At 52.3% G+C, this 25,179-nt stretch overlaps 1 protein-coding gene across 1 annotated transcript in view; it reads right to left on the bottom strand.

The window, feature by feature from the left end:
* The window catches only part of NEMF (nuclear export mediator factor), a 41,933-nt gene that overhangs the window by 7,725 nt on the left and 9,029 nt on the right, over positions 1 to 25,179 (bottom strand). Inside the window, exons 7-23 of the mRNA XM_077324131.1 lie at positions 22,420 to 22,503; positions 19,011 to 19,084; positions 16,976 to 17,046; positions 16,815 to 16,890; positions 15,107 to 15,169; positions 14,809 to 14,886; positions 12,307 to 12,515; positions 11,363 to 11,539; positions 11,202 to 11,265; positions 9,220 to 9,308; positions 6,392 to 6,495; positions 5,947 to 6,009; positions 5,124 to 5,236; positions 2,794 to 2,851; positions 1,926 to 1,984; positions 1,488 to 1,608; positions 1,081 to 1,369 (exon numbers count right to left, since the gene is read on the bottom strand). Of these exons, the coding sequence (XP_077180246.1) occupies positions 1,081 to 1,369; positions 1,488 to 1,608; positions 1,926 to 1,984; positions 2,794 to 2,851; positions 5,124 to 5,236; positions 5,947 to 6,009; positions 6,392 to 6,495; positions 9,220 to 9,308; positions 11,202 to 11,265; positions 11,363 to 11,539; positions 12,307 to 12,515; positions 14,809 to 14,886; positions 15,107 to 15,169; positions 16,815 to 16,890; positions 16,976 to 17,046; positions 19,011 to 19,084; positions 22,420 to 22,503 (1,792 nt within the window). The remainder of the gene's footprint in view (positions 1 to 1,080; positions 1,370 to 1,487; positions 1,609 to 1,925; positions 1,985 to 2,793; positions 2,852 to 5,123; positions 5,237 to 5,946; positions 6,010 to 6,391; positions 6,496 to 9,219; positions 9,309 to 11,201; positions 11,266 to 11,362; positions 11,540 to 12,306; positions 12,516 to 14,808; positions 14,887 to 15,106; positions 15,170 to 16,814; positions 16,891 to 16,975; positions 17,047 to 19,010; positions 19,085 to 22,419; positions 22,504 to 25,179) is intronic.

Raw genomic sequence — 25,179 nt, 5'->3', positions numbered from 1 at the left:
AGCCCCCAGTGAGTTAGAAGGGGAGATCAGAATTTTAGTCTCCGGTCTGAGGACGGGAGACATAACTCAGCATGGCCGGTCACTTGTGGGGATGCCCCCGTGCGTGGGTGGAGACGGATGGAGGGTCTTTTAATTCATCACTCTCAGCTCTCCACAACGAATGCATCTGCCCTTAGACTCTTTGACATTTTTACTTCCTTTACTACGTAATGGCCTGTAAGACGGAGCTCTTCTGCCAGGCTTTTGGTTGAGGCTGAGCTACATCCCGGGCAAGGAGAACGGGTCCTTCCCCATCTTTGTGCAGTCTGGACCCCCCAGGGGCCAACCATCACCCCTGGATCTACAGCTCTTAGTCGCAAGTGGGAATGGAGGAGCTGAGGATGGAGGGCCATGAAGAGCACTACGGTCGCCATCTTGTTGTTTTATTGTTGCTTTGCTTCTATTTTTATACTTCGTATGTCGTATTGTTGGCAAGAGGGCGTAGCCTGCCGTCTTATGGGGTTAATGTTTTTATTATTTATTTATTAATTATATATTTATATAGTGCCCTCCCCAGAGGCTCAGGGCCGTTATATATATATATATATATATATATATATATATATATATATATGTGTGTGTGTGTGTGTGTGTGTGTGTGTATGTGTGTATGTGTATATATGTGTATATATGTGTATATATATATATGTATATATATATGTATATATATATGTATATATATATGTATATATATATGTATATATATATATGTGTGTGTGTGTGTGTATGTATGTGTGTGTGTGTGTGTGTGTGGGTGGGTGGGTGGGTGGATGGATGGAAATAGGGACAGAGATAGAAATGATAGATGGTGGGTGGGTGGGTGGAAATAGATGTTTTTCCCCCAGTGTTGAACCAAATGAATGATAACCTTATAAACAAGCTTGTTATCCCTGTAAGGCCCTTGTTTTCCAGGTTGCCCATCAAAACGGCGGAAATAAAAAAACACTCAGGAAAAAAAACCTGATTTCCCCCCACCACCTCCCAAAGCAGTAAGCTTTGCCTCCTTCCTTCAGAGCTGCCTCCTGCCTCACGTCCTCCTACCTTTGGGACTGCAGGTGGGAGAGATCAATAGTCGTGTCCGGAAACCTGACCTCGTCCTCCTGGGCCTTCTCCGCCGGTTCCGGGGCCTCTCCCTCCGAGTTGGAATTCTCCTCGCTGGACGACCCCTCCTCCGAATCCGGGGCATGGCTGATACCGTCCCCACCTGCCTCCTGAGGGTGTCCCTCGGCCGGCTCTCCCTCTTGCTTGTGCTCCTCTTTGGGCTCTCCTCTCTCCCCCTCATCGCCGCTGCTGCTGCTGCCGTTGTCGCTGCCAGCTTCATCATCTCCATCTGGAGCATCAGAGGAGACAGTTTGCAGAGAAAAGCCTTTGTCAACGCTTGGGCCGTGCAATCTGTTGGCGCAGGCTCCCCATGAAGCCCTCGAAGCCCTGCTCTTTGGCAAGCCTACCCAGAGGGGCTGTTTCTTCTGCCGCCAGCTCACTGGTGCTTGAGGTTATGGCCTCCATGTCTTCGTCTTGCACCTTGGCCCTCCGCTCCCCTTTGTGCCTCCAAACACAGGAGTCCTCCACCTAAAGGAGGGAAGAGAAAGGCTTGTCTTCTGCACGTGTTGGCAGGGGCTCCTGGGAATCGTAGTCCATGGACCTCTGGAGAGCCACAGTCCGGCCATCCCTGCCCTACATGTTTCACCCATGCCCCCCCCCCCGTGCACTTATCCCTCGGGTAATAAACAGAAGTCCTAAACCAGGGGTAGTCAAACTGCGGCCCTCCAGATGTCCATGGACTACAATTCCCAGGAGCCCCCTGCCAGCATTCGCTGGCAGGGGGCTCCTGGGAATTGTAGTCCATGGAGTTTGACTACCCCTGTCCTAAACGGAAGGCACGATACCTTAAACAGGAAACCGAAGCCCATCATCAGATACGAAGGAGGGAGGAAATTCTTTTTCCCTGGAAAGGAAGAGCACAGGATCGAGGAGATGCACATTCCAACATCCTGCCCAGCAACTACGGACTGCGGTCCTGGGTCCTGACACACACACCCTTTCCCCATCTCAGAATCTCTGCCTGCACTGAGACAGGTCAGAATGGATGAGAACTGCAGCCTGTCAGGTCCCGGGGAACCTTGCCTGGCGGGACGCACTTGTCATGATCGCCCCTCCCAATCTCCTCGGGAGTGTTAATTTAGGGGTTCAACGGGCCGCCTGTGGGTCCTTCAACCCTCCCTAACCCCCTCATTCCATTCATTTTTCTTTACCTTCCCTCCCTTCCTCCACCCCATGGTTTATGACCTGTAGAGACTCTGTCCCCCTGGCTGCAAAGAGCTCTCCCTTATGTATCCTCATCCTTGGTTCACAGAGTAGGGGTAGGAAATTTACTGCCAGGGATGGCAGGGAAAAGAGACTGGATTTCACCTAGATTCGTGCCTTTTAGATCAAAAGCCTCCTCTATGGGAACTGTTTCCCCCGCTTAAACTAGCCCCCCCCCCCAAATATGACCTGTGCTTGTCTCTGTCAATGTTCCTGTTTTTGACCCATGCTTTGTCCTGCTTTGCCTTATGGCAGGGGTAGTCAAGCTGTGGTCCTCCAGATGTTCATGGACTACAGTTGCTGGCAGGAGCTCATGGGAATTGTAGTCCATGGATATGTGGAGGACCACAGCTTGACTACCCCTGCCTTATGGAACCCTTCAATAAAGACTGATTTCTTTGCACCATAGGTATATGGATCAGTTCTCCCTGAGCCCCAAGGAGTCCTTACCTCTAATCATGAAGCTTCCTGTTGTCAGATACTCTCCAGTGGGGGCTGTTTTGGACACCTGCAAGGGAATCAGCCGATGTTAGAATCATAGAGCTGGAAGGGGTCATCAAGGGTCATCTAGTCCAACCCCCTGCATTTTGTTGCTTACTAGCGTGATTAAACAGAGAAACACAAACACCCATGAATGCAGCAGCCACTCCTGGAGACTGGCAAACGCTCTCCATCCAGTGGTGGGTATACAAGAAACAGCCTTTTTGGGAGCGGCCCATTGATTAGGGTACGCCTGTCCCCCTCGTTTTCCATCTCTAGGAGGCAGCTGAAGCCAGGTTGATTTAGGGCTTTATTCATGATCGCTTTGAGCAAAGTCCAGTAGCAGCCCTGGGTTGCAGTTTTAAATTCTGGTTTTCGTGCACTTGATTGTCTGTGTGGGTTTTGGTGTATCTGGATGCCATCTCCTCTGCCAGGGGTGGTCAAACCGTGGCTCTTCAGATGTCCATGGACTTCAATTCCCACAAGCCCCTGCCTGCAGCTGGCAGGAGCACATGGGAATTGTAGTCCACAGATACCTGGGGAGCCACGATTTGGCCACCTCTGGGAAATGCACGCTGGGAAATAGCTTGCATGCAGATTTATTTATTTAAATTTACATTTATCATCCACCCCTCCTTGAACCAGAGTGCTCAACACTAAGTACAAGAGAAGCAAAACATGGCAGGTAAGAAAATAAAACACACGATCAAACAGGCTGCAAGGAGGTGCTTCTTAATGCAACTACCTGATTATGGGAAATCCTGGCAGGTACAGAGGGTGAGCTGTGAAATTGCAGAGCAGAAAACTATCTACACTCAGACGTCCAGAGGGACTGGCTGGCCCCTGTGTGAGACAGGAGGCTGGACTGGATGGACCCCTGGTCTGACCCAGCAGGGCTCTCCTGATATCCTTAGGAAGGCCTCGGCCTCTCTGCCCTGTTGCTGGCCCTCCAGAGGAACTGGCTGGCCCCTGTGTGAGACAGGAGGCTGGACTAGATGGACCCCTGGTCTGACCCAGCAGGGCTCTCCTGATATCCTTAGGAAGGCCTCGGCCTCTCTGCCCTGTTGCTGGCCCTGCAGAGGAACTGGCTGGCCCCTGTGTGAGACAGGAGGCTGGACTGGATGGACCCCTGGTCTGACCCAGCAGGGCTCTCCTGATGTCCTTAGGAAGGCCTCGGCCTCTCTGCCCTGTTGCTGGCCCTCCAGAGGAACTGGCTGGCCCCTGTGTGAGACAGGAGGCTGGACTGGAGGGACCCCTGGTCTGACCCAGCAGGGCTCTCCTGATGTTCTTAGGAAGGCCTCGGCCTCTCTGCCCTGTTGCTGGCCCTCCAGAGGGACTGGCTGGCCCCTGTGTGAGACAGGAGGCTGGACTGGATGGACCCCTGGTCTGACCCAGCAGGGCTCTTCTGATATCCTTAGGAAGGCCTCGGCCTCTCTGCCCTGTGGCTGGCCCTCCAGAGGAACTGGCTGGCCCCTGTGTGAGACAGGAGGCTGGACTGGATGGACCCCTGGTCTGACCCAGCAGGGCTCTTCTGGTGTCCTTGGGAAGGCCTCGGCCTCTCTGCCCTGCTGTTGGCCCTCCAGAGGAACTGGCTGGCCCCTGTGTGAGACAGGAGGCTGGACTGGATGGACCCCTGGTCTGACCCAGCAGGGCTCTCCTGATGTCCTTAGGAAGGCCTCGGCCTCTCTGCCCTGTTGCTGGCCCTCCAGAGGAACTGGCTGGCCCCTGTGTGAGACAGGAGGCTGGACTGGATGGACCCCTGGTCTGACCCAGCAGGGCTCTCCTGATGTCCTTAGGAAGGCCTCGGCCTCTCTGCCCTGTTGCTGGCCCTCCAGAGGAACTGGCTGGTCCCTGTGGGAGACAGGAGGCTGGACTGGATGGACCCCTGGTCTGACCCAGCAGGGCTCTCCTGATGTCCTTAGGAAGGCCTCGGCCTCTCTGCCCTGTTGCTGGCCCTCCAGAGGAACTGGCTGGCCCCTGTGTGAGACAGGAGGCTGGACTGGAGGGACCCCTGGTCTGACCCAGCAGGGCTCTCCTGATGTCCTTAGGAAGGCCTCGGCCTCTCTGCCCTGTTGCTGGCCCTCCAGAGGAACGGGTGCCAGGCAGATGGTCCACTGATCTGATCCAGCAGGGCTCTTTTGATGTTCCTAAGCCAGCTTTTATATACCCAGGAAGATTCAAAACGCTCCTGGAGTCCTGAATGTTTTCAGTCTGGACATAAAGAGTCATTTTCAGAGTCGTCTGCAACAGGGATCCTTTCCCAGGCCCACCCCAGAGCCGTGCCCCACCCCCCTCATTACCTGGTGATGGTGCACCCACCAGGCGCTCGTGATGACCCGGGCCTCCCAAGCTGCGCTGTAGCACAGAGCCATCGTGCCGGCCTCCGTTAGCGTCCGAGGTGGGATGGGGTTCCCTGCAACGGCAGCAGCAGAAGATGCTTAATGCCAAGACAGACAGATGCCAAATGCTACAGAGCTTTCAAACAGCCACTTGTGGGGAAGAGAAGAAGCAGGCAGGAAATTCAGCCCTGGAAGCTCTCTCTGGGATTTCTAGAGGGCTTTGGCAGGGTTTCTGGATGGGTGGGAGTTGATTAATTTTTAAACTGTTTTTCTTTTTAATTTAAAAAATCACCCTGGACAACAGAGGACTGGCTTTGGATTAAAAATATGAAAGACTTGGACTCTGGCAAGTAACCCAAAGAGAGGAAGCTCCTGTATTGGGACATGGACAAAACTGAGAGGGTGCAGAGGAGAGCAAGAAGGGTGACCCAGGGGGTCCTGGGGACCAATCTCTAAGAGGAAAGGCTGAGGGGCTTGGGGATGTTGTCCAGCCTGGAGAAGAGGAGGCTGAGAGGGGACAGGGTGGCTCTCTTGAAGGATCGGAAAGGGGGTCACTTGGAGGAGGGCAGGGAGCGGTTCCTGAAGTGAGCAGATGTCCCTGCAGAAGTGAGCCGTGACTCCCACAAGCTCTCCCCTGCCCCAAATGCTGTCAGTCTTGCAGGCGCTCCCGAACTCTGGCTCTTTCCTCCTGCTGCAGACGGACTCCCAGGGCCACCCATCTCGGTCTATCCCCAGTCATTCAAGTGCCCCGTTTATTCCCGCCCGCATTCCCCTGAGGAATCACCTGTGGGATTCTTGATGACGCAGCTGGTTGCTCCGTGGAGATCAGCGTGGACATAGATGTCGCCTTGCGTAGAGGGGGAGACAACAAGAGAGGGCCAGTGGTGAGTCTCAGTGCAAGATGAACGCCTAGCCTCCTGGTACATGTTTACCCTGTCCTCCTTCAGGGCAGCAAGCACCCTGTGCCCCCCCCCCAAAAAAAATCTTAGCTTTGAAACCACTCTGTGAGATTTTTCAGACGTAGCCGAAGCTCACTCAGGGTGGGGTGGGGTGGTGGGAGGGGACTGTTCCCATAAATCTATTGCACATTCATGGTGCTTCCCCCCCCCCATCACCACCATCACTATCTCTCCTGCCCGCCTCATTCCAATGCTCCTCTTGGGGGGCCCAGCCTCCCTCTGTACTGACTCGGGGGGGGGGGTGTGCAGAGACCTTGTGCTGCGGCTCACCTGGCCGCAGATGCCTCTTGACGATCATTTCGTTTTGCTGTTGGTCTCTTCCAGCTATAACAAGGTAATTTTCAGAGCTAATGAACCACAGGAATTTCTCAAACCTGTCAGATCACATCAAGCCATCAAGACAGAGCATAAAGGGGGGCACAACAGGAAAGGTTAGTGCTACGGAAGTCTTGGCAGGGGCACCCCCGGATGGCAGACGTGCCCTCCCGCCATCTGCAAGATTATTCAAAGCCCCAGGTGGCTCCCCAAAGGCACTCTGCACGACCTCCGGGAAAGACGGGGCAGGAGGGGGGCAGCCCAGCATCTTCTCGGGGGCTGCTGCCACATTTAGGGACTTCTACCCCACTCCCCATGGGTAATAAGGTCTGCCATCGCGGAGCTGCCAAGTGGGAGGAGCTTCCGGGGGAAATGGCCGAAGGCCTATCAAAACTAGGGCCAGCCCCTGCCCCTAGCCAAGCACCTCTGACACTCCTCACACCCCTGTGTCTCCCCTCTCCCCTCTGTCTCCCCCCTCTGATCTGATCTACTGCAATCTCTTACCCTGGGTGTCAGGTCCCCAAACCCGGATTGCCCCTTGGCTGTTCGTGATCATTTATTTATTTATAATTATATTTATATGTCGCTGCTTGTGAATGTCTCGCAGCGGTTTACAGGTCTCGATAAAAACACAATAAAGTCCCCTAACTTACAGTACCCTTAAAAATAACAGTAGAAACCTATAACAACGTAAACAAGATGGCGAACAATCAAAATATATCAGCCTCCCCCTCCGTACAGCACGTGATCTTTATGCCTTTCTGCTCCTATTGTTATGTTTGAAAAGGTAGAGTACTTTGTTCTACGGTTCCAAGTACACCGCCCTGAGACGTCACAGTGAGGGGTGGTATGTCAGTCAGCCAATCAGTCAGTCACTGACTGACGACTGACTGACTGACAGACAACTGACCAACTTCTGGAAAAAAAGGAGGTTTAGAAGTTTGTTCTGCCGGGGATTCAGATAACCTCTGGAAGCCCTCCTGCGACCTTGGAGCCCGAAATGCCCCTTTCCCTCCCAGATTCTGCAGATTAGTAACTGCTGCAGTTTCCCCTTTGCAGACCCGGCCTCCCCTCAAATGTGCTCCGGAGTCTTCAGGCAATGAGGGAGGGTCTGTGCTTTGGCTCTCTGGCCCACCCAGCCCCCCTATGCCTGGAGATCCCCGGCCCACGTGAAGCTTGCCTGGCCTCTATTAGGGACCTTTGTGGTCCTGGCCCCTACCTGGTGGAATGAACTCCTGGAAGGGCTGAGGGCCCCAACAGAACTGACTCAGTTTTGCGGGCCCTGCGAGATGGAGCTCTTCCGCCAGGCGTCTGGTTGAGGCCAGGCTGAGAAAGATGAGCTGAGGCTCCTGCCATCTCTGTTTTCTAATGTTATTGTTACGATCTTGTTATTATTGTTATAATGTTATTACTGTTATCACTTGTTGCCATATGTTATCTGTATCTTTTCCTGTTTCCTGAAAACCACCCTGAGCCCTCGGGGAGGGCGGTATATAAATATAATAATAAATAAAAATGTGTGCCACGTGGGGGCAGAGCCGCCAATTTGACACGGCTGCCACAGGAAGCCAACTGAACGCCTCCCGGGGGGGAAGGAAAGACTAAAAGGGAATGGAAACACAATGACTAAGGCAGTGGTCCCCAACCTTTTTATCACCGGGGACCACTCAACGCTTGACAATTTTACTGAGGCCCGGTGAGGGGGGGGGTAGTTTACTCCTCTACTCTCAACCACTGCCCTAACGCTCTCTGATCACTATGGTCATGTTTAAACATCCCTTCAAAATAAGATACAGACACGCCACAACAATGAAGTGTGTTGTAAAGGGCTGGGGGGTTGAAGTAAAGGGCCAGGGGGGGGAGGAGAAGGCGTCCTTCGAGGGCCACCTCCAATTAGTCGAAGGACCACATGTGGTCCGCAGCCCACAGGTTGGAGATCGCTAGACTAAGGAACACCCAGGTGCCCCCAAGTCCGCCTGACCTTCCAGTGGAAAACTCTTTCAGATGAATGAGGGCAGCTAGTAACAAGCCCCGCCTTACAATGGCCCCGCCCACTTTCTGGAAGTACTGGGGGGAGCCACAGGGCCCACCTGCAGCACACTGAAGCACCCTGACCTATCGCCTTAAGTTGGCATGAGCCAATCAGCATGCCAGGACATGGGGTGGGGGCACGACATCCCTCTGTTTCTAGAAGTTATCTCCTTGAATGGGATGCTTTTGTCTTCACCTGGGAGCTGCCCTTTGACCCCCCTCCTCTCTCTCCCTTTGTCCTCTCCCTCCATTGACATGGCCTTCCATAGACAAATCTGTCTCTACAGCTGCCCTCTATCTCACTTTGTCCTCTCACTCAATACACATGGCCTTCCATGGAGACACGCATAGAGGCAATACCCTCATCCTCCCACACCCCGGATGCTGGCCAAGCTGGCCATTTGGAAGAGGGAAAGGACTCCTGAGATCAAATTTCTCTTTCCCTTCTTCCGACTGCAACCTGAAGGTGAACTGGACCTACCTGAACAAATGTTCAGTTGGCCTTCTTTGCAATATACTTCTTGGGAGATTTATTTACTGCACTTCAGATCACACTTCTCTGCCGGGGCAAAACTCAGCTAGACCAAAACCAAGTGTCCCTAAGCATTAGCCTCACCAAAAAGGTCGGGCATCCCTTAATTAAAATGCAGACCCAGAGCACTGAACTTCGCCCATCTCATAGTCTTGGTTTCCCAAAATGCCCTCCGCACAGAAGGGGGGTGGCAACTGCAGCAACATACACAGGTGCTCACCAATAAACTTTCCTCGCTTTCTGAATGGTGGTCACCGTTTGGACCTCCTTGAGGGTCTGCTTGGTCTTCTTCTCCGCCGACTTGAAGGCCTGTGCAGACAAACAGAACCATCCTGAATTCCCCCTCTGCAGAGGCCACACAAACAACCGCCAATCCATGCCGGGGGTGGGAGGAGGAGGAGGAGGAGGGAATGACACCACCTACTAAATCAGGACAAGACAGGGCATTTGACACATGTTAATAGTTCCAAGAGGGCGCCTTCTGGACACGGAAATTTGGAGATGTATTCATCTGCCCCCACCTACCCCTGAGATTGTTGCACTGGTCTGACAGTTGGGAAAGCTCCATGACGCTGCCAGAATTAAGGCACAGGCAGGTCTTTTAAGGTCTTTGCATTTCTGAGCATGTACGTCCACAGAGGTCACCGGGACACCAGGTCAGCTGCAATATCGGCCAGTGTGTTGTGAAGTGGTGTGCTGCTTTTTGTCTTCAGATCGCTGCCGACAGGAGGAGGCCGCCGCTGAGCTGCTCTGCGGGACGCCGCGGCCCCAGACATCGGCGCACGCCCTCTGCTTCGCGGTCCCAATCCACTGCGCCGCCCCCTTCTCCGCGCTCAGCCCTCGCTCTTCCGTCCACCACAACATGGCCGCAGGATGCCCTCCTCGCCTCCTTCACGCTGCAGATGCCTCGCCCAGGTAGGTTCCCCCGCGGTAGACTACACCATGCCCTTCTTCCCCTTGCCTCCCTGCCCACACAGATCTCTTTGCACATCACCGCGCCGTCCATCGCCCCCTTCTAGCGCCCATTTTATTGCTTTTTAAAATGGGCTTTAAATCTAGTAAATAAATAAACCGTGTGCTTCATACAAGCCCGTAACTTATTCTACAGGCCTGCCTAATGCAACCATCTCATTCTTCATGGCCACTAAATCAGAAAAAACTTTCAGAGGCTCAGGTGTTTCTGCAGGAGAGGTGCTCAGTTCCAGTTCAGGAGCACCTGAGGGGCTGATGAGATTTTTCAGGTACAAGATTTTCCTAGTCAAAGCTCCCTATGTCAGAGAACTCTGACTCTCAAAAGATCATACCACACAAATCTTGGTTGGCTCTCAAGTGACGCTGGATTTCAATTGGAATTGGGAGTCAGTGTGGTGTCGCGGTTAAGAAACTCAGTCAAGTATTTGGGAGACCTCTGCAACTTCAATGATGCTATTTCCTCAGATTTGACTCAGTTGACACCAACTAGCCCTTTAGATTACGGGTGAGATTTAGTTGGTATTTTTAAATCATGCAGAGAACTGAACCAAACCTCAGGCCAAGCAGGCCCCAAACAGAAGTGAGACATTTTAAAGCAACTAACTATAAATCCAACACCAACTATGCCGTATGCTGTGGATGCTTACACCTGCAAATCAGGGCCAGGCAGAGAATAAGGCTATTTCTGCAAACTTGGGGGGGGGCAGAAAGTGACTGGGGGGAGGAGACAGAGAGACAAAGAATCAATTTCTCTGTTTCCCAGCGCCTGCTCACTTTCTGCCTCTCTGGGATGGGAGAGAGAGTAAGAAACAGGGTGGCTGGGAGAAGTGGGGAGAGGAAGGACAGGAAAGATGGGGGAATGATATAGCTGCTCCAGAATCCTAGAATCATAAAATCACAGAGTTGGAAGGGACCTCCTGGGTCATCTAGTCCAGGGCTAGTCAACCTGTGGTCCTCCAGATACCCATGGACTACAATTCCCATGAGCCCCTGCCAGCGTTTGCTGGCAGGGGCTCATGGGAATTGTAGTCCATGGACATCTGGAGGACCACAGGTTGACTACTCCTGATCTAGTCTACCTTCCCTGCACTGTGCAGGACACTCACATCCCTATCGCTCATCCAGTGTCACCTGCCACCCCCTTGAACCTTCACAGAATCAGCTTCTAGATTCTTGTGGGTCTCCATTTGTTTTATTCTTAGGGGAAAAGGACAAAGAAGCTACTGATACCTTCTCTGCTGCTTCCACGGTCTTCTGGGTTTTCCTGGCTGCGTGCCTCTTGTGATCATAATACCTGGGGGAAGCACAGCAAGATCAGAACTGCCCATCAGTCAAAGGAAGCCCTCAGCCCCGCCCTGGGGCTTCCACGCCCGGCACCAAAGCATGCTCACTTTTCAGCGTTGGCGTACGCGGACAAACTGAGGTCCACGTCCACAAGCAAAAGCTGGTTCTTGAGTGGCTTCCTCAGCGGCTTGGCTTTCTTCTTCCCCTTTGGCTGTTGGGTGGCCTCCTCTTTTGGGGCTGCTTCCTCGGCCTCCTGCTCCGCGTCTGAGAGCACGTACGGGTTTCTAGAGAAACAGGAAAAGACGCTTTGAAAGGGCTGGAGCAGGGAAGGCGCATTCGGCTCTATCCGAGCCCCCAAGAACAGGCCAAAAATACTGTACTGGTATTTATTCTTTCAGCCAGATATAAACAGGGGTGTATTTTCGGCTACTGAGCACAGCCAATCCCAGAGAATCCTCCCCAAAATTAGGGATTAACTTTGAAAACAGGACAGGCTGTTAAGGGGAGTTCAAAGGGAATGTACTCCGTTTAAATGATGTTCTGGGTCAGTGGTCCCCAACCCCTGGCTCATCTTTGGTGCTCTCCAGACTACCCCCCCCCCGTCTCAGTAAAATTGTCAAGCACCCCGGTGATAAAAAGGTTGGGGACCACTGTTCTAGGTGAAACTGCATCTTCACGAATGCATGTAAAGCAGGGGTGGCCAACCTGTGGCTCTCCAAAGGTCCATGGACTACAATTCCCATGAGCCTCTGCCAGCTGATGGCAGGGGCTCATGGGAATTGCAGTCCATGGGCCTCTGGTGAGCCACAGGTTGGCCACCCCTGACGTAAAGGGACTATAACACTTTTAAATGCCTCCAAGCTCCATTACATCCTATGGGGACTATAGTCAAGGAACTCTATAAGCTATAACTCCAGGTCATACAGTAGCTAAGCCCTGGGGCCAACAGGAGGTCCACCACCAGGGCCAAAGTCCAGAAGCCATGTTGGATCAGGCCAACGCTCTGCGCCACACAGTGGCCATCAGGAGGTCCCCCAATGGGCAGACTTACTTCAAGAGCATGGTGATGTGATTGGTCTGCAGCTTCAGCTCTTTGATGGAACTGGCCACCGGGTCCCCCTGGGCTTGGGCCTCTTTCACAATGGCACCGATCTCCGTCCAGTCGATCTGGTTCGCTAAGGCACTCCGGACCACTTGGATGGCTCGGTCGACGATCTCGAGGTTCATTTCCACAAGCTCACCTTTGACCTTGTCAATTTCCTTTGGGAAAAGAAAGAGACAAGGAGCAGCAATGGATTTTTTACCTGTGATTAAGTGAAGTAAGCGAGGCAAAGAGACAGACAGACAGACAGAGACAGAAATTTGCCTGCAGCCTCTCATGAATCTTCAGAACTAAGCAGTTACTCCAAACGCAGTCAGACTACAGGAGCACCTCATCTGTGGGTCTGGGGGACAGGAGAGGGCAGGGGTATACCTGTCGGCATGTTTGTCCTCGCCTTGCTTCCAAGGAGCATGCACCTTTGATCTAGTGGACCGTGCCAAAATGGGTCAGGCCAGAGCAGTAATGTGATGGTGCTGGACTTGTTCCTATCAGACTGTTGACAAATGTTGGATCAGCCCTCTTGGATCAGGCCAATGGCCAATACTCCAAGTCACACAGTGGCCAAAACCCAAATGCCTCCAGTGGAAGCTGCTTGCTCAACTTTGTCCGTGTCTTTTGTTAACAAACACTGTACAAAGTTGGTAAGCTAGGACTCCTCTTTGCAGAGGCCATGCTGATTCTCTCTAAGTGGGGCTTGTCCCTCTACATCAGGAAGTTACAACCAGAGGCCCAGAGACCCCCAGGGGTCCACGGAAGCTCTGAGGGGGGGGCATGGCATTTCACCTTTTAATGGACTCGGCCAAAAGCTAGGGAACTGACTACTTTCCTCCCCCTCCCCGCTCCTGAGTGAGTTCTCTTGTGGTTTCTGTGCCAGGGAGGGGGCGGAGCCCTCCTCAAAACTGTCTGCTAACACAGATGGTGACGTCATTTCCGGTGACATGCAACTTATGGGGGGATCGCAGGGAGGCGTGGCCAGCTGGCATCACTTCCGGGGCTCTTTGAAGTCTGAAACATTATTCCAGGGGCTCCTCCATAGTCAAAAGGATGAAGAAAGCTGCTCTACAGACTTAGCAATTGCATCTTTAATAGCCGTCCCCATGAATTTGGGCCTTCCATAAAGGCCCAAGCTGGCTTATTTCGGGGATCACTTTTTAAAAGTTGGTGTTACGTTTATTATTTTTATTTAAAATATTTACTAGCCCCCATTGTCCTCTGTGGAACTCAAGGCAGCCTACAGTATAAATACTACTTTCCAGTCCTCTGGGGGGGTGGGGAAGCCAATGTTAGTGGCAAAGTCGAATATTTTGCATCAGGAAACCAACAACAGGGAGTTCTGTTTGCTTGTAAGGTGATCAAAGTACAGTAGCCGCAATTTAGTCAATAGAAAACCGCAAGAGTTCAGTAGCATCTTAAAGACTAATAAAATTTGTGCAAGCGTATGAGCTTTTGTGAATCACCGCTCACTTCTTCAGATAACATTTAAGATCTTTCAATGTCCTTGGAGATGTGTTAACCAGACCCAGCAACTTGATAAGTTTTTCATTTTTCGACCAGCACTCAAACATCCATCTTGTTGCCTCTCTTTGGTCCAGTTCTTCAAAACATGCTTCTAAAAACAATGTTTTGGTCCAGGGGTACCTTTAAGACCAACCAAGTTTTATTCTGGGGATAAGCTTTTGGGTGTATGCCGAACTAAACTCCGTTCTGTGGCTTCACACCAACACTGCTACGTCCTTGAGGCAGTGGGACCGCACGACTAAGTATGCCTTCAAACACATGCAAGAGCTTCAAATATCTATTCCGAACATGAATCACAGAACCATAGAGTTGGAAGGGGCCATACAGGCCATCTAGTCCTACCTCCTGCTCAGGGCTGTCAAGCTTGCAAGAACTCACAACAAGCTTCTTTAATAAAGAAAGCGTTTATTGAGAAGTTACTTCATACACCTAAGCTAAAGAAGTCAAATCTGCCTGAGGACAGATTTGCCTCCCCTTATCAAGGCAGTTCTCCCGCCTAAAACTTGAAAGTTCCCAAGGGAGGGGGGAAAGGAGGCTGCAGGTGCCATAAACCATAGTGTTACAATTTGCACGTCCTTGGTCGTCTCCGGACAAGATAAGATGTTATGGTTACAAAAGGCAGACCCGGCCGAGAGGTTCAAAAGACAAATAATTCACAGCTCCCTGTGATAACAGGATGCAACAACATAGTTTCAGTTTCAAGCATGCAAGCATAATATATGGGCCTGGGGCCCCAGGAACAAAGCAGGGAAAAGATCAGACAAATAAACATGGAGAGACTCATGCTAACTCATGGCAGGGTTCAGCAGCAATCCTGACAAGGGCAGGATCAGACCAAAGCATCCTAAAGCATGCCAACACTTCTGCTCCTTTCTGCGGCTTCCAAATTTCTGGAAATTTCACAACTCTGCTCAGAACAGTCAAAGAGCCCACCTGAGTTTGATGAAGTGCTTCTAATCGGTGCTCATGGTCCTTCCGAACATTTTCCAGCTTCTTCAGGGCTTGTTTCTCCTTTCAGGGACAAAAAGCAGAGAGGGGGGAGGATAGTCTGACATGATGGATCTGCGGCCAAGAATTCAGGCACGATCGCAGCAAGGACAGCCACCGCCTTGGTGAGGAAGCAGGGAAGGAACCCGGCCTCCCTTTCCAATCATCTGCAGCAGCCAAGCAGCCGCTGAGCAGAACGAGCGTGAGTTATTCCAAAAGCAGAAATTTGTCAAGACAGCTGTACCTGTTGCAACGCCTTCAGGTCTATCTTCTGGCTTTCCAGCTTGGAGTAGAACTCATCGACGGCCTTTCCCCAAAAAATATGTTTAAAAGGCATATAAGAGTCAAGATCTCAACAAACATAACGACAATAAGAGCTGGAACAAAGCAGATCCCACCCACCAGTTAAGATCTGCCCCACATACTCCGCCCTCTGTGCCCCTGCCGTCAGAAGCAAGACGGGGACTTTTTAGTGCTGGCCCCTCACCTGCCCCTGCCCCTTGAGGCTCAGCTGGAGCCTGAGTGGCTTTCTTTTACCTGCAAGTCCAAAACATTTCTGTTCTGCCAAGGTTTTTCATTACAGGGATGATTGAAACACTATTTTAGTCTGGAAACTATTGTTTCAACCTGCAAGTGGTCTATGATCATAATTTCATTTATTTTATTATATACAATTTATTTGTATCTCATTTCTCACAAGGGCCACCAAGGTGACCAGGGCTGGGTTTTTTAATGCTAGTTTTTTAACAACTTTTAATTTTTTTTCCTTTTTTTATTTTGTAAGTAGCCTTGGGCAAGTTCCTGGAGAGGGGGCATAAAAATATTCTAAAGACATTGTTATATATCACTGCCACGGCCAGTATGACTCCCTTGCCTCCTTAGATCTTCATTGCAAGGCCTTCTAGAGGTGCCTGGCTCTTGAACTGCCAGCTTGTACACGCCCGGGGCAAGGGACTTTTCAGTGGTTCCCCCCCCCTCCATCTGTCGTCAGCTCCTTGTGGAGGTTCGTGCCCTTCGAGACTTTCCAGCATTCTGTAGGGCAGTGGTCCCCAACCTTTTTATCACCGGGGACCGGTCAATGCTTGACAGTTTTACTGAGGCCCGTATGGGGGGTAGTCTTTTGCCGAGGGACATCACCGCCGCCTGAGTCCCTGCTCCACTTGCCTTCCCGCCGTCCACTGGGGGGCGCTGCCAGCAGCAGCTGCGCAGTGCCATGCTGAGGGGAAGCCCCAGCCATGGCGGCCGCCAGAGAGCACCAAAGGTGAGCCGGTAGCAGAGTAGCAGGGCAGCCCCCTAGGCAGCAGCCAGGAAGGAGGAGGAGGAGGAGTCGCGGCCCAGTACCAACTGATCCGTGGACCGGCACCGGTCCCCGGACCGGGGGTTGGGGACCACTGCTGTAGGGCACACAAGGCTGCTTTGTTTCATGTGGCCTTGGTTTAGCATTAAGAACTGGGGAACCGGCCTATGAGTTCAATCCTTCAGATTAAATTGATGTTTTAATAGGTTTAATTGTTCTATGTTTATTGCATCTATTTCCATTTGTATTACTTTAAGTGTATTAGTTTAAGTGCAAGCTGCCCAGAGTCCTCCGTGGGGAGAAGGTGTAGGGGATAAATTCAATAAATAAATTAATATTTGAATATATAAATCATCCAATTCCACCATTCATACTTTAGAATTTACTTCTGAAAAGCTGCTTCTGCTGATAATAAGATTCTGCCACTGAAATCTGTCACCTAAGCAAAGAGTGACTGGCATAAACCTTCAAATATTTAGAATCTGAAAGTTTCAAACTCTGTTCTCAAACCTTCAAATTTGAATTCAAAAATAGCTGGTTATCTTCCTGGGAGTGTATTGTTTTCATCAGCTGCAGTATCCCCTGAGCCCTCATGGACAATAAAAAAATATTACACCCCGAGGCTTAAAATTCGATAGGAAATCCAGCTCCATACCTTGTTGAAAGACTCAAGCTCCACATATGGACATTTTGAGTGTTGCAAAAACAAGAAAGGGTGAAATTCCTCATACCTGCAAGAGACAGATTGTATACCTTTGCCAGCTGACAGGCGAGAAAGAAGTTGGCGGGAAAAGGGGCAATCATCGAAATACATACGTGAGGATTTCTTCAGAGGGCTTGTTCGGTTCCAAGCTTGGCTTTTTCTCCCTCTTCTGGATGATAAAACCCTGTAAGAGAGAGGCAAGTTCTAAACATTTCCCCCTAGTTCCTCTTCTTGAAATCACATGCTACTTTTTTCGTGGCACTGGAGGAGAGTTCTACGGATAAGGGGAACAATCAAAAAGGCAAATAAGGGGCTTCTAGATCAAATCGGGCCTAAATAAATAAAAATATGCGGTTTATAATCATAGAATCTTAGAATTGGAAGACACCTCCAAGGTCATCTAGTCCAGTGGTCCCCAACCCGCGGGCCGCCTTGGCGCCGGGCCGCAGCTCCCTCTTCCCGCCCCCCCTGAAGCGAGAAGCTCGCCAGGCTGCGAGCAAATTGGCCGCCGAAGCGGCCGATTAGCTCGCGGCCCGGCAGGCTTCTTGTTTCGGGAGGGGGGGGAAGAGAAGTTTGCCGAGCCGCAAGCTAATCGGCCGCTTTGGCGGCCGATTTGCTGGCGGCCTGGAGGGGCCGGGAGAGGGAGCCGCGGCCGCCGGCATGGCGGCGGCGCAAACGCGCATGCGCGGACTGCCGCGCGTGCGCGTTTGTGCCCCTGCGCGGGGCCCCAGGCCGCCCTCTCCCGCCACTCCGGAGCAGCGGTCCGCAGCAACTGGAAGGTTGGGGACCACTGATCTAGTCCAACCCCCTGCAGAATTCTACAAACAGGTTCAAATAGGCTGGAAATCCCTGACCCATGTGAAGTCTGCCTGGCCTCAAGCAGGGTCAGGGCCTGGCAGAATGAGCTTCGTGGCGAGCTTGCAGGGGTTGAAGAATTGTATGGTTTTATGTACTTTATATTTCCACTGCATTTTAATTGTTATTCGCCATCATGAGCCAGCAGGCCGGGAGCGGCGGCCTAGAAATATATATAATTAGTAATGAAATAATAAAATTAATAAATAGTAAAAAAATTCTCCCTAAAAGCTAAAATGACTGAACCGAGGCTATTGTATTTTGGTCACATTAGGAGCGCCAGGTAGGGAGCCGTGTTGGTGTGAAGCAACGGAACAAAACTGGAGTCCAGGGGAACCTTGAAGACCAACCATGTTTAATTATGGTTAAATACATTTTCTCTAAACCCCGCTCAGCCACAAGGGAGGGCGGTATATAAATCTAAACGCTTCCTTTCCAGCTCTATGATTCTAAATTCCATCTCAACCTCCGGAAGAAGTTCCTGACAGTGAGAGAGGTTCCTCAGTGGAACAGGCTTCCTCGGGAGGTGGTGGGTTCTCCATCTTTGGAGATTTTTACACAGAGGCTGGAGAGCCATCTGAGGGAGAGGCTGATTCTGTGAAGGTTCAAGGGGGTGGCAGGTGACAGTGGATGAGCGAGAGGGTTGTGAGTGTCCTGCATAGTGCAGGGGGTTGGACTAGATGACCCAGGAGGTGCCTTCCAACTCTATGATTCTATGACCATAAAAAAGTTTGACACTTGACATCTTTTATGTTATATTCTAAAATCTTTAATGTTATATTAAAAAATCCATAGAGTCACTGTGAGTGAGGAGCCATGAGATTCTACTTAACCCAGTGGTCCCCAACCTTTTTTTGGCTGGGGACCGGCAGGGCAATAACCCCGCCCGCAAAAGTGCTGCGCATGCGTGATTTCGGCCACACAGCGCGCATGTGCAATTTCGGCCGCGCATGCGCAGTGCGCAGCATGGCCCTGATTCCCTCTCCCCCTCTCCCGCAGTAAGAAGCTTCCCTGGCCGCAAGCTTGCGGCCTGGGAAGTTTTTTACTGCGGGGGGGAGGCAGGGAGAGGGAACCGCGGCCCGGCGCCCTGGCCTTCGTAGCCCGGCACTGGACCGCGGACCGCAGGTTGGGGACCACTGACTTAACCGACACAACTGTTGACAATTAATGTGTGTGGTTGTGCTCAGAGATTTTGCTTCCTAGTCCTGCCTCCATTTCCAGGCACCAAAGTCTCGGGATCCTGGGCCCTGACCACACGGGTGGGGAAAAATCAAACAGGTTATCACCAACTACCTGCCCATCAAAGTTGTCCAGAGCTTCCATATATTCTTCAGCGTTTTGTAGCGCAACAAGTAGCCTTTCGAAGTCTAAAAAGAGAGAGGAAAGAACGGGCTTTTTAAAAGGGAGAACTTTTGAGATTTCGGGGTCCCACTGGGACCATTTTCTGCATGCCGAATCTGTACGGGGAGGAGGTTCATGCTCAAGAGGGTCAGCAACATGTCTTTGAAGGCTGGAACGTGGAAACAAAGAGTCTCATTGCCTGTTCAAGCTGCTAAGAGGGCGAAGCTACATCCAATACCTGTGGACTGTAAACCTGCATGGCCCCTTCCCACTCTAGGATTCTGGGAGTCTAGTTCAGCAGTGGAAGGGGTTGCCTAAGGAGGTGGGGAGCTCCCCCTCACTGGCCGTCTCCAAGCAGCGGCTGGACAGATCCTTCTCCTGGATGCTTGAGGCTGATCCTGCACTGAGCAGGGGGTGGACTAGATGGACTGCATGGCCCCTTCCCACTCTAGGATTCTAGGAGTCTAGTTCAGCAGTGGAAGGGGCTGCCTAAGGAGGTGGAGAGCTCCCCCTCACTGGCCATCTTCAAGCACCGGCTGGACAGATCCTTCTCCTGGATGCTGGAGGCTGATCCTGCACTGAGCAGGGGGTGGACTAGATGGACTGCATGGCCCCTTCCCACTCTAGGATTCTAGGAGTCTAGTTCAGCAGTGGAAGGGGCTGCCTAAGGAGGTGGGGAGCTCCCCCTCACTGGCCGTCTTCAAGCACCGGCTGGACAGATCCTTCTCCTGGATGCTGGAGGCTGATCCTGCACTGAGCAGGGGGTGGGACTAGATGGCCTGGATGGCCCCTTCCCACTCTAGGATTCTAGGAGTCTAGTTCAGCAGTGGAAGGGGCTGCCTAAGGAGGTGGGGAGCTCCCCCTCACTGGCCGTCTTCAAGCAGCGGCTGGACAGATCCTTCTCCTGGATGCTGGAGGCTGATCCTGCACTGAGCAGGGGGTGGGACTAGATGGCCTGGATGGCCCCTTCCCACTCTAGGATTCTAGGAGTCTAGTTCAGCAGTGGAAGGGGCTGCCTAAGGAGGTGGGGAGCTCCCCCTCACTGGCCGTCTTCAAGCACCGGCTGGACAGATCCTTCTCCTGGATGCTGGAGGCTGATCCTGCACTGAGCAGGGGGTGGGACTAGATGGCCTGGATGGCCCCTTCCCACTCTAGGATTCTAGGAGTCTAGTTCAGCAGTGGAAGGGGCTGCCTAAGGAGGTGGGGAGCTCCCCCTCACTGGCCGTCTTCAAGCAGCGGCTGGACAGATCCTTCTCCTGGATGCTGGAGGCTGATCCTGCCCTGAGCAGGGGGTGGGACTAGATGGCCTGCATGGCCCCTTCCCACTCTAGGATTCTAGGAGTCTAGTTCAGCAGGGGAAGGGGCTGCCTAAGGAGGTGGGGAGCTCCCCCTCACTGGCCGTCTTCAAGCAGCGGCTGGACAGATCCTTCTCCTGGATGCTGGAGGCTGATCCTGCACTGAGCAGGGGGTGGGACTAGATGGCCTGGATGGCCCCTTCCCACTCTAGGATTCTAGGAGTCTAGTTCAGCAGTGGAAGGGGCTGCCTAAGGAGGTGGGGAGCTCCCCCTCACTGGCCGTCTTCAAGCACCGGCTGGACAGATCCTTCTCCTGGATGCTGGAGGCTGATCCTGCACTGAGCAGGGGGTGGGACTAGATGGCCTGGATGGCCCCTTCCCACTCTAGGATTCTAGGAGTCTAGTTCAGCAGTGGAAGGGGCTGCCTAAGGAGGTGGGGAGCTCCCCCTCACTGGCCGTCTTCAAGCAGCGGCTGGACAGATCCTTCTCCTGGATGCTGGAGGCTGATCCTGCCCTGAGCAGGGGGTGGGACTAGATGGCCTGCATGGCCCCTTCCCACTCTAGGATTCTAGGAGTCTAGTTCAGCAGGGGAAGGGGCTGCCTAAGGAGGTGGGGAGCTCCCCCTCACTGGCCATCTTCAAGCAGCGGCTGGACAGATCCTTCTCCTGGATGCTGGAGGCTGATCCTGCACTGAGCAGGGGGTGGGACTAGATGGCCTGGATGGCCCCTTCCCACTCTAGGATTCTAGGAGTCTAGTTCAGCAGTGGAAGGGGCTGCCTAAGGAGGTGGGGAGCTCCCCCTCACTGGCCGTCTTCAAGCACCGGCTGGACAGATCCTTCTCCTGGATGCTGGAGGCTGATCCTGCACTGAGCAGGGGGTGGGACTAGATGGCCTGGATGGCCCCTTCCCACTCTAGGATTCTAGGAGTCTAGTTCAGCAGTGGAAGGGGCTGCCTAAGGAGGTGGGGAGCTCCCCCTCACCGGCCGTCTTCAATCAGCGGCTGGACAGATCCTTCTCCTGGATGCTGGAGGCTGATCCTGCACTGAGCAGGGGGTGGGACTAGATGGCCTCCATGGCCCCTTCCCACTCTAGGATTCTAGGAGTCTAGTTCAGCAGTGGGAGGGGCTGCCTAAGGAGGTGGGGAGCTCCCCCTCACTGGCCGTCTTCAAGCAGCGGCTGGATAGATCCTTCTCCAGGATGCTGGAGGCTGATCCTGCACTGAGCAGGGGGTGGGACTAGATGGCCTGCATGGCCCCTTCCCACTCTAGGATTCTAGGAGTCTAGTTCAGCAGGGGAAGGGGCTGCCTAAGGAGGTGGGGAGCTCCCCCTCACCGGCCGTCTTCAATCAGCGGCTGGACAGATCCTTCTCCTGGATGCTGGAGGCTGATCCTGCACTGAGCAGGGGGTGGGACTAGATGGCCTGCATGGCCCCCTCCCATTCTATGGTTCTAGGATACTATGTGGACTCAACCAGGGCCAAGACGTACTTTGTCCTGGCCCCTGCCTGGTGGAATGAGCTCCCAGAGCAGACCCAAGCTCTTATGGGGCTAGCACAGATGTAGCCAGTGAAATGCTGACATCTACTCCCCCCCCCCCATTAATGATGCCCCCCCCTGACCGTAGTCTAGCTCTGAGGGATCCGACAATGTTCCAGCCCAGGCCTGCTGATGTTGGCACGGTTGTTGATACTAATTTAAACTGTCATTTTAAACGCTAAATTTCTATGCTGCTTTTAATATGACGTACACTGTCCTGAGCCGGCTTGCTAGGAGGGCGGCACAGAAATCTAATAAATACATAAGCTTTAAAAATTAAATTAAGCCAGCCGTGGGCTCCTCCACATGGTATCTGCACTCACACAAATATCTCCATTGGGGTCATCACCTGGTATAACATTCCCAGTACTGCTGAATGCATGGGCCATCATCGCCCACGATCAAAATCAAAGAAAAATCAGTTCAGTCATTCCGTTTCAGGTGTGTCCCGGTTAAAGATCAGTCCCATTTGTCATTTAAGTTTTTTTCAAAGAATGTAAAATCAGTCTGATCCGTCTGGCCACCACCCACCTTTGCTTTCCATCTGGTCCGTTTTGGCGCTGCCTGAAAATCCCACTGCTATAAGGCAGTGCTCGATAAGTGCAGCTCCGTAAGCTGTTGAGAAAAAGAAAAAGGAAGATAGCCCTCTTTGAGTACTTGAAAGGTGGTCACTTGGAGGAGGGCAGGAGGCTGTTTCTGCTGGCTGCAGAGGAGAGGACACGCAGTAATGGGTTTAAACTTCAAGTACAACGATATAGGCTAGGTATCAGGAAGAAGTTTTTCTCAGTCAGAGTAGTTCAGCAGTGGAATAGGCTGCCTAAGGAGGTGGTGAGCTCCCCCTCACTGGCAGTCTTCAAGCAAAGGTTGGATACACACTTTTCTTGGATGCTTTAGGATGCTTAGGGCTGATCCTGAGTTGAGCAGGGGGTTGGACTAGATGGCCTGCATGGCCCCTTTCAACTCTATGATTCTATCCAGCAGTGGAATAGGCTGCCTAAGGAGGTGGTGAGCTCCCCCTCACTGGCAGTCTTCAAGCAAAGGTTGGATACACACTTTTCTTGCATGCTTTAGGATGCTTAGGGCTGACCCTGCATTGAGCAGGGGGTTGGACTAGATGGCCTGTGTGGCCCCTTCCAACTCTATGATTCTATGATTCTATAAGAGACCTCTTATAAACAAGTAGATCAGCCAGATGGAGGCTTGGATTGCAAAGATGGGTTTCCCATAACATGTATTTATAGCACTTGTGAGGCAGGATCCAGACATTCTTCCAATAATAAAGATAGTCATGAACTTGCTTAGCGAACAACAAGACCATCCTGCAAACTATATAGGCCATCCTCAGTATTACACGTAAGGAAACGGAACATTCTAAAGATACAGAGTTTGGAAATAAATTCCATGAACGAGAAGAGCTGTGGCTCAGTGACAGATCACCTCGCTCCCAGCGGAAGAAATCCTGACCCTCTGGTTGAAAGGGGGAAGGAGGAGGAGGGAGTGAGTGAGTGAGAGGACTGGAAATGTTGAGTAAGAGGTCCCCATCTATCTATCCATCTTCTTATTTATTGTTGTAAGGGGAGTTTTTATGGGGTTTGATTGTATTTTATCGTTTTAAATTGTGTGAACCGCCGAGACACCACTGGAAGGGTGGTGGTATAAAAAACCAATGGATCAATCTGCTCGGTAGACAGAAGGTCTCCGATTCAGTCCTCGGCATCCGGTAGAACCAGCAGGGTGTTATGGCTAAGAGTGGCGGCCTCTAATCTGGAGCCGGGTTCGATTCCCTGCCCCACATGCATTTAGCTGGGTGATCTCACAGAGCTCCCTCAACTCCACTGACCACACAAAGTGTCTGTTGTGGGAGGGGAAGGGAAGGCGATTATAAGCCGCTTTGAGACTCCTTTGGGAGTGGGGTATAAAAACCAACTCTTCTTCTAATCTGGAGAACCAGGTGTGATTCCCTGCTCCTCCTCCACATGCAGTCATGGGGGACCCTAGGCCAGTCACTATTCTCAGAGAGCGGTTCTCACAGAGCAGTTCTCTCAGAGCTCTCTCAGCCCCACTTGCCTCACTAGGCGTCTGTTGTGGAGAGAGGAAGGCAAAAGGTAGTGAAAAGTGGGTGATAAAAAACAGCTCTTCTTCTAGTACAGGGTGGCCAGCAGGGGCTCATGGGAATTGTAGTCCATGGGGACCTGGAGAGCCACAGTTTGGACATCCGTGTTCCAGTAGGTGACCATCTGGAGAGCCACTGCCAGTCTGATGAAGCAGTGCTGACCCTGATGGACCCATGATCCAGTTCTGTACAAGGCAGCTTCGTGGCTGTTCAGCTGTCAATGGTGCAGTCTCCTCTTTTCCTGCATCCCAATGATGCCCCAATCTCCGAAGCTAAACAGGATTAATTCTGGCTTGTATTTGGATGTGGCACCTCCAAGGAACACTGGGGGTCATGATGGGGAGGCAGGCAAGGACAAACTAACTCTTAGGTGTCCTGGCTGCCTACACAACACATGAAACTAAACACAATGGCTTTTGCTTCAAAAAGGATGTGGAGAAAATAGAGAGGGTGCAGGCAAGAGCTATGAAGATGACCTGGGGCTTGGGGATCAAGCCCTGTGAGGAAAGGCTGAGGGACTTGGGAATGTTCAGCCTGGAGAAGAGGAGGTGGAGAGGGGACAGGGATTGCTCTCTCTCAGTATATGAAAGGTTGTCACTCAGAGGAGGGCAGGGAGCGGTTCCTGATGGAAGCAGAGGAGAGGACACGTAGTAATGGGTTTAAACTACATGCCAACTACAGATCAGGAAAGAAATGCCCACAGTCAGAGTAGTTCAGCAGTGGAAGGGGCTGCCTAAGGAGGTGGGGAGCTCCCCCTCACTGGTGGTCTTCAAGCAGGGGCTGGACAGATCCATCTCCTGGATGCTGGAGGCTAATCCTGCTATGAGCAGGGGGTGGGACTAGATGGCCTGCATGGCCCCTTCCCACTCTAGGATTCTAGGAGTCTAGTTCAGCAGTGGAAGGGGCTGCCTAAGGAGGTGGGGAGCTCCCCCTCACTGGCCGTCTTCAAGCAGTGGCTGGACAGATCCTTCTCCTGGATGCTTGAGGCTGATCCTGCCCTGAGCAGGGAGTGGGACTAGATGGCCTGCATGGACCCTTCCCACTCTAGGATTCTAGGAGTCTAGTTCAGCAGGGGAAGGGGCTGCCTAAGGAGGTGGGGAGCTCCCCCTCACTGGCTGTCTTCAAGCAGGGGCTGGACAGATCCTTCTCCTGGATGCTGGAGGCTGATCCTGCACTGA

This window comes from Paroedura picta, chromosome 2, assembly GCF_049243985.1.
Source record: "Paroedura picta isolate Pp20150507F chromosome 2, Ppicta_v3.0, whole genome shotgun sequence".
Classification (NCBI taxonomy): Eukaryota; Metazoa; Chordata; class Lepidosauria; order Squamata; family Gekkonidae; genus Paroedura; species Paroedura picta.
Note: the sequence above shows the minus strand (reverse complement) of the source record. Positions and strands in the feature narration are given on the sequence as shown.